General features: G+C 39.0%; 1 protein-coding gene across 1 annotated transcript in view; it reads left to right on the top strand.

The window, feature by feature from the left end:
* Nucleotides 1–855: 855 nt before the first annotated feature.
* Nucleotides 856–9,410, top strand: part of LOC149776911 (uncharacterized) — a 165,113-nt gene continuing 156,558 nt past the window's right edge. Inside the window, exon 1 of the mRNA XM_089941618.1 lies at nucleotides 856–1,969. Within this exon, the coding sequence (XP_089797744.1) occupies nucleotides 1,361–1,969 (609 nt within the window). The 5' untranslated portion in view covers nucleotides 856–1,360. The remainder of the gene's footprint in view (nucleotides 1,970–9,410) is intronic.

The following is a 9,410-nucleotide window of genomic DNA, read 5'->3' as shown; positions in this document are numbered from 1 at the left end:
CTGTCATATTCGTGTTCAGCACATAAAAATTGATAAGAATTGACTAATTTTATTTCAGTAACATGACTTTTGTAAAAATTTGTTGTCCAGTGTAATTAGTTCAGCAATGGGTCAAGGATCGTCGCTTGAGCTCACCAAAGTTTAAAGCTCTCTATGCCACTAGTCTCACCTAGTCAGTTAATTACGGTAATTTAAAGGTCTTACTCCAGTAAAACTTGTAAACGGATACCAGCAATGACTATGTAGAAAGAATTTAATATATAACTCAGTAAATATCATATCAATTTGACATGCACGAAATTTTCTTTAGAAAATATATTCTGCAAGATGGGACAATACGTTTTTCATTTTCCTTTATTTTTTTTATTAAAGCTATTATGGTTGACGGCATTCCGATGAGCTTCATCGATTTATATAAATACATAATCTATTCTCTCTCTTCCTCTCATGAGTCAAATTTTTATCTGGCATGAATCCTTTTTTCCCTAAACTATTATTTACTCAGGTAAATTTTGATCAAACACTGTTAACACTGAAATTATAAAAATTACTTTACAATCTTGTGTTTACTACGAGTGACAAAAGGTCCCGTTTGAAGACGAAGTTATTCTGAACTTAGTTACTTTATTTTTATATCCGAAATGCCAGGCGTTGTTAGATAGAATTTCACGTACACACATGGTTGTAATTTTCAAACGCTGCACACTTATTGGCTTGAAACAAAGCTCATTTACTGACAATACACAGCTACTCCACCGCTGCTATAAACAAAAGGCAAATATGACAGAAAATTTCATGCATGTGTACACATGTCTGAAAATTTTGTCTTCAGTTCGATCGTAGACTCATCACTGTAGCGTATTGTACAACAGCAGACTTGTATTGATTTTCCCTGCTTACTGTCCAAGTTCCCTTGCCAGTACACTGACTTAGAATTACTGGGCCGGTAGCTTTACAGTTTCGCTTGAAGTGTATTGTCGTTTGGGATATAACTTCAACTTGGACTGTAAATAACCACAAGAGCTAGAATTTGATTTGGAGGATCACGTGATATAGGTAACTGGTCTATCGGTATGTACTGTGCACACACATCCAGTATAGTGTGGCAAACGTCAGGTGCGATTGGGGCTTTAAAGTCTTTCGAACACAACTCTGTTTTTAATCGTTGTATCTCGGATAGCCTATACTTCAGTCATGCTAGGCGAGTCGAGGCTGTCCAATTTTAGACGAATGTCTGTAAATTTCAAATAGTAGTTGAATGCCGGGTTAGAGAGGATATTTATATTCAGCGAATATGTGATTATTGAGACTTTTTTTTCGACCAGAATCCCCTTTAGGGTTTGTGGTAATAGGGACCAATATGGAGCCCCTAGTTGAGGGAGAGGTAAATGTGGGGCTGTTAGTACTTGAGCACAAGTCACTTCGCCCCTTTAAAACAAAGGATGAATACTTGTATGCCATGAAAGAGGATCTTGCGGAATGGTTCAAATGCTTATATGATGATGTGGCTATAAATGTGGATAATTTTCTGGAAATCTTGGAAACCGGAGTGTTGTTATGTATCCATGCCAACGAGGTCCGGAAGCTAGCGCAGGAACAGAAGGACAGCGGTCTCCACGAGATGAAATCGAATTTTGTCCGAGATTTACAAATTCCGGCCAAATTGGTCGTTTTTAGGGTGGATGCTAAACCAGGAACATTCCAATCTCGGGATAACCTTTCCAACTTCATCAGCTGGACAAAAGAAATAGGAATACCAGAAGTGCTCCGATTCGAAACGGATGATCTAGTGTTAAGGAAAAATGAGAGAAGTGTCGTTTTGTGCCTTTTGGAAGTCGCTAGGATAGGGGCCAAGTTTGGAATGTTGGCCCCTACTATAGTTCAGATGGAGGAAGAAATAGAGGCCGAACTTGCAGGGGACCCTCCACCCCAAATTAAAACCTGTGATATCAAGTCTTTGGACGAGATGGTGAGTATTGTTTAAAATAATGTACTGTGCCCCTTCCGCCCTTTCTTTCAGTGTACTGTTCGTCCATCTTCAGTGTGTCTGTTCTTACGTCTCCCATTTGTCCTTTGTCTTTAATTTTCGGTCAGTTATACATGTCTTTATGTATGTATGTATGTCAACTCATCCGTCTGTCCTTCTGTTTGTCACAGTCTGTCGCGTTCTGATAGGCGTATTAACTACCTTGTAATGTCGATGATTAACTGTTACTTATAATTTCGTATTTCGGGTAGATGGTGGGGGTTCCTGTGTACACTGCAGATCAACGTATTTACCTGTTACTTCCTAAAAATATAGTTAGACTTGTGTACAATTTGCTGCTTGTATAAAGGCTATTGGAATAATTAAAAACGTATTTCATTATTGTCAGTGATAATTAGAAAAAAAACTCTTATGCAATACAGAAATATGTGTGCACACAAAGACATAGACTTACGTTGTAATCTACATTCGTTTGATTTTTGGAGCTGTACATGGCGAATATAAATATAGAATTTATCGCACTAATGGTCGTGATATGTCGAGTTTAACACTTAAACGCAAACAATGTCTTTTTATGTACGTATGTTAAGTGTAATCGGGGGCTTCCTTGTAGTTTATGTATGAACTATATTTTTCATTGTAGTAAATAGGTGCGGTGTTATATTTGACACTTCTGTAACGGATGCTCATGTAAGCGGCGAGAGAGGTCATTACAAGCACCCCCCCCTGGAAAATTTAATTTTCATAAAAACATGAAGGGGCTTGTCCCCATTCCCTCATCCACCACCACAATAAAATGCAATAAGGAGTTTACCCTATACAGAATCGGTATCAGATGGTCATTTCCATACGCCTTTTCTTTCTCGTTGTCTCCAGGCCAGGTCATCTACATACGCTCTCTCCCTATCTTTGTCTCCAGGCCTGGTCATCTACGTATGCATCTGGTCATCCACATACGCCCCTTCCCTCTGCCTGTCGTAAGGCCTGGCCATTCACATACACCCCTTCCCTCTGTTTGTCCCCAGGCATGGTCATCTACCTGTGCATTTTGGTGATCTACATACGCCCATTCCCTCTGCCTGTCGTAAGGCCTGGGCCTGGTCATCTACATAACCCTCTCCCCGTGTTAGTATTCGGGCCTCATTTGTCTTCTGTTTGTATCTAGTGCTTTTGTACAATATGTGTATATCTCCTTATCTAATGGTGTATATTTCTCATACACGCAAAAAAATGTTTGCAAGAAACAAATACATTATTGACACTTTCTCATAATCATTGTTCTCAAATGGAATTACCCCATATATTATTGATTCAATGGATTTTATGTTCCTACATGTATCGGATAGTATCTGCTAATTCTCGCACATTGTATTTTGCTAACGTGGGGTTCAACATTGATTTACCATCTGCACTCGTTAATAAGTTGCTTCCAACTTTAAAAAAAGACGATTATCGGCCGTTGCATAATGTGCCGGTAGACCAGGGTAGATGCTGTTTTATTGTAATGGTTACTCCGAACGCATTGCATAGACCCGTATTTGCGCGGTGTAGTTTGTGCCGGCAGTTTTGTGTCTATGCAATTTACAGTTGGACTCAACTTAGAGGTAACTGCGGTATATTGGATGTGAGAGAGAGAGAGAGAGAGAGAGAGAGAGATGATTTAGTCAAGATAGGATACAAGTACCAAGTCGGCCCCAAATGGTGCGAGAAACAGATAAAATCAGTACGCCCTGTTGAATAAATATGCATACATGATATATAGTATTTTCTTGTAGGAAACAGATACTACATTGTGTTTAAAGCTGAATGGATCCATTGGTTTTATACCACATCTAACAAAATATCAAACTAAATTATCAGCTTGTATCGGTCGAATCATGCCGGTCAGTCTTCGTCTTGTTTTGCATTTCGTCTTCACACGCCTGTAACTGCAATGAACATTCGTGCCAGCAGTATATGTAAATACAATATGACATCTAGAGATCGCAAAAATACGCTGATTGATACAAGATTTCAACATGAGCTTCTGGTGATATACAAGATGTTGGCATGTACAAAAACCACGTCTTGTTGGCGCATATAACATCGAACAATGTAGAGCTTTTGAGAGTTTTTTTTTGTTTGTTTTTTTTTGTTGTTTTTTTTCTCGATGTTTTACTTTGTTTTAAGTACCTTAGGCGGTGTGAACGTTATGCACAAAATGAACATTTCTTAGAAGCTATGGGCTGTAAATCAATCATGTCAATTCAATTAAACAAGAAGGGCACCATTATCGAATGAATTGTGACCAGTTAATGCACTATCAGTGTACCTTGGGTTCAGTGTACTGTCCTTATTAGTGACAAGAAAACGAATACATCATAATTAACACAAACCTACTCTATGTGTTTTTTTTTAAAATCCTTTTCCTTAGTAATGGTTAAGAAGTTGACATTTGTCAAGTTCTCAAGTGACATTATACCGTATGTATTTGATTATTTATATAGTCTAACTACCAACCAATATGCGTCGGCAGATCAGGTCCTGTGTTGTTTGTTCTACTGATTACTCAAAACAAGCTGCATGCACAAGATCTACCGGCACATTATGCAACGGCAGATCTGGGTCTGTGCAGTTTGTAGTTGGACTTGTCGAATAAAAGCGAGTACATGCAATAGTTTTAAAATGGTCTGATGTCTACAGCAGTCATACAACCAACTATATCAGTTTGAACATGTCAACTTCCGTACGTTCTTAATTGCAATAATATTGGTAAAGATGCCGACTGACGCTTCATACTCGATGTCCCGTATTAATTAGGTCCCGTGCATAAGGTGTATTAATTCCTTAGTATTGTATACGGATCGCACCGGTGGCCTAGTGGTTAGAGCGTCCGTCTCGGAAGCGGGAGGTCGTGGGTTCGAACCCCGGCCGTGTAATACCAAAGGCTTACAAAATAGGTACTAACAACTGCCTCGCTTGGCGCTCAGCATTAATAGGTTAGTATTAGGACTGGTCGGCCTGGTGTCAGGATAATGTGACTTGATGGGACATCATGCTACATGTCTGCGGCATGATGCTCCAGTGTTAGTCATCACTATACACTGCCACACTGCAGACATGGTAGCGATATGACTGAAACAATGTTAAAGCTACGTTAAAAATCCTAATCACACACACACACAGAGTATTGTATACTGAATAGAGTTGATCAAATTGAGGGAAAGCTTGTAAATAATTCGTATCAATATAATGCCAATTTTTAGAGCTTGGTATCTTGAAAAATTTTCTACTGCCGTATTTCCGAAGATACCGCGCGTTACGTACAATGGTATGCTGCAAATAGGTTATGGGTCTGTCGCTAGCTGTAAAAAAAAACAATCTTGCTCTAATTTATAGTAAAATAACACCATATTATGTCATTAGTATTATTTGGGAAAAAAATAATTAATTTGAGATAAAGAAAAACAAAATATTTTAGTTCAAAAGAAAATCAACAGGGCAAGATATTTACCAGAGAGCGCAAGTAAACATAAAACACGTACGCAACAAGCGAGAAAATATTCAGTTGGCCATGTGCATTTTTCAAACTCGTATCATAATTAGAAAGGACTTATTCACATACGCTAGTAAACTGAAACAGGACATTTATTTATTTATTGGTAAATCCATTTTTTTCTTCTTCTCAACAGTTGGATTTGGCCCGAATATGTTTCACAACATTCCATTTGGCCATCGGCGTTGGCATACGTGACACGTATCAAACATGTGATTAAAGGATCATACGTATAATTTTATTTTTTTTATCCACCATTAATTTGTGACAGATTCAACCGTTTCGTTTAAAAAGATAATTTTGGGAAACTGTTTTGTCATGAATAATGAAAACACGCTGTTAATATCATTCAAGTGGTAACACCATTCATCGATAATTTTGGTACATATTCCGTACTGACGGAAACTACCGAAGTATCGATATAATCAAAATAATCCGTGGAAAGTACAACTGAAACATACACCATGCTAATCCGGTATACCGGTAAAATACCGCGCACTTTTACAAATTTGCCAGGCCGGTCATTGGATTAACGCATATAAAACTCTAATAAGGTGTATAGTGGTTTAGGAAAGCTCAGTAGTAATGGCTGTTATTGATCGCTATGGTCAATGATTTTGACGCTTGCCTTAACCTTTCCGATGATGTGATGTATCCTAACAATATAACAATGTTTTGTTTGTTATGGTCATCCAGACACTGCTAGCGAGTTGACATACGCCGATTGTTGCTTTGACCAGTGTGTTGTTTTAACTTTATATTCAACATCAGATGCTTTAGAATCGAGGATCAGCAATTGCACAAACACTGCCCTCGGGGGGGGGGATAAAACAGACGCAGTAAATTAATCACGTACAAGATGGGAACAAACCCAATAAAACCATCCAGAGAACAAAATAGGCAGATAAAATCAGTTCCTCGACTCATACGTAGTATGAACCAAATGAAGTAATTAACTTCTGGAAACGGAAACTGCATTTTGTTCAAAAATAATCTATTGATCTCACAGATTGATTTCACATCTAACTGAATATCTGAAGGAGACCCTGGATTAACTCGTATTGGCGAACCCAATAAGCAAGTCTTAGTCTATTTTACTGCTAATATTTTTTTTTTTTAAATTGCATATTTGTTCCCCAGTCACATTCAAATCGAAAATTTCCAGCTATAATAGGTAACGTGTCCTAGTCACATTAAAACAAAAATTTCCACCATAGTTCTCGATTCAAATCAGATTGGTGCGTGCCCGTAGAAGACGTAAAAAGCAACTGAAGCTAAACATAGTGAAATCCAGTCATTGATACCCTAGTTTAGCTAACCCGACATCTGGTTAATACACTTCTTTAAATTAATTGAACATCTGCACCGATAGCAGGGTTACTACAATAGTTCTATTAATACAAGACTTGTACATCTACCGTATGTACTCGGTTATAAGTTGAGTCCGACTGCAAAGAACAAAGATTCTGATCTCCTTAACATAATGCGCCTGCAGATCAGAGTATATCTTGTTTGTGTTACTGATTACTCCTAACAAACTGCACATACCCAGATCTGCCGGCGCATTATACAGTTTGTCGTTGGACTCGACTTATAAGCAACTATAGACGATAGCCCTATTGCTTCCTGGAGTCGGCATGTGGGGGAAAAAAAAACATGCCTGGTAGAAGCATCAACCGCAGTAGGATGCATTAGAAGTTTATGGGAAGCATTCTTTTTCTTATGATAATATGACAAAATGCACTCTTCAGACTTCCAGTAAGTATCACAAGGTAGCAGCTTAAAATAATCATGTCATTACTTATGTTCATTTTGAAAATTAATTTCATATATGAATGTATATGGAAGTCTGGTATTGTTGACAAGTTTAAACAAAATTTTCGCAACATCGATTATGTATGTGATATCAGATCGCGCTACTCAATTTCTACGGCCAGATATATGTTGACGGTGTTATCATCATCATCCTCATCGTCACCATCATCATCATCATCATCATCACCACCATCGTCATCATTGTCATCGCTGGTTTTTGTTTTTGTTATTCCGATTGGCTCACCTCAGTAACCAACAATTTAATTTTCGGGGAAGGGGTGCCTTGGATTTTCTTTTCAACCAGGATATTTATTTTTTATAACCTCAAGACGAATTCTTTTCGACTAATACGGTGGATACAATTAGTTCTTTTTTCTTCTAAAAAAAGAGCAAGAAAGCAGCAGAGGGGGCGAATCCGACATTTTGTCCAATCGTCATTTTGCTTAATTATTACTTCTGCACTCAGCGGATCCGGTGTAGTCAGCGCCTGGTAAAAAAAAAACGACGTCGTCGTCGAGGGGATCGTCCGGACGTCATTTGGTTTAATTAATACCTTCTGCGCGCCGATCCCAGCGTCGTCAGCGTCCGGTAAGCACATCGACGACCGCGTCGATGTCATCGCCCCTCTGCTGCTATGATCTTACAAACAGAGTGATCACTAACTCCTCCTCTTGCAGATCAATTAGGTTATTTGACTGATCGGTAAGTCTGAAATTAATTCTCGTTAAAAGCCGATTATGGCATCGCATATAGACCGGATTAATCGGACTCTCAATGATCAAAAATCCCGGAGGGGCTGTTGGTGAAAACGAATAAAGGATATACCCCTGTTGAGCTTGATTTGATTGCTTGGTATCCACCTGGTAACTCCCTTCGATAACATCACACACCAGATTGATTGCTATCACCGATGCAATATTTACGTTGTATGGAGCAATATGCCTACCACCATCTCCGTTATCGTATCTGAGGATAGTTGATGGGGGGGCGTCCGCGGGTGGATTCTTAGGCCATCCTAGTGTGGTTCTTATTGAACTGTTATAAATATCAACCATATACCCCGGTGTGCTTATTTCAATCGTCGACGATAACGTCGGTTCATGAACCGTAATAGCGATTTTTGATTCTTTTCCTGTGATCGATTTTATCCTGCGTTGAAATTCCTTATTGATTTGTTCTATTTGGTATGACCCAGTTGGTATTGTAACCTCCTTCCAGTCTGGGGTTCCATCGGGTTTATTTGTCCATGCAAAAACCAGCGAGTTATTAGGTTGTTGTCCGTTAAATGCGTCCGCTCGGATATTAGGCCAACTGTGATATATTCGCAATTTTGCCAGCGCTATTTCCTTCACTGGAACCGGTGATGGAAAGTTCACACTGAATTCGGGTTTCGTTGATGTCACTGATATCATACTTGTTTGTACCGGAGTGGTGTTCTCCGCGATCCGCTGAAGCAACTGAAACCCTTCGGGGTTCAGCGACATTATTATTATTCGTTGTCTTTAGTGTCTAATTTCAGCAACCAGGTGGTTCCGGCTTCCAGTTAAAAATCCTCGATTTTTGACATCGCGGAGCTATATAACTGGACCATCGCGGAGAATTCAACATCGGATACGAACAAATTATCAATCGATAATGAGATCAACCCGGATAATTTCGAGTACGCGTCGGATACTATTTGATGTTTTACTGTATAATCGTTGAGTTTTTTCTGAAAACACGATGATATCTTTTTAGTGATTGCGTTGGCGACTCCAGCAATTGTTGTCATCGCGGAGATAGCGATTGGAACAGCGATCGGGGCTATCGTGGTTACCGTGGATAAAATAACACCGGTGCCAGCTACTATACCCGACACCGAGTACACGACCGCGTCGATGGTGGTTATTTTACGACGGTATTTTTTTATTTTTGCACGGTATTGTTCGGAAAGCGTTTTTAAGTTCGCGGAGAATTCTTTTGCGGTATCGAATCGATATTGATGTGACGTCGGTGATACCTCTGATTCAATTACCTTGGTGGTCATTTTTATTTTAAAAGAGCTAGTGTTTTTAATTACTTAGATCCACTACA

The sequence above is a fragment of the Sinohyriopsis cumingii genome, chromosome 18 (genome assembly GCF_028554795.1).
Source record: "Sinohyriopsis cumingii isolate HCF-2022 chromosome 18, ASM2855479v2, whole genome shotgun sequence".
Lineage (NCBI taxonomy): Eukaryota > Metazoa > Mollusca > Bivalvia > Unionida > Unionidae > Sinohyriopsis > Sinohyriopsis cumingii.
This window is presented reverse-complemented; position numbering and strand designations above follow the sequence as displayed.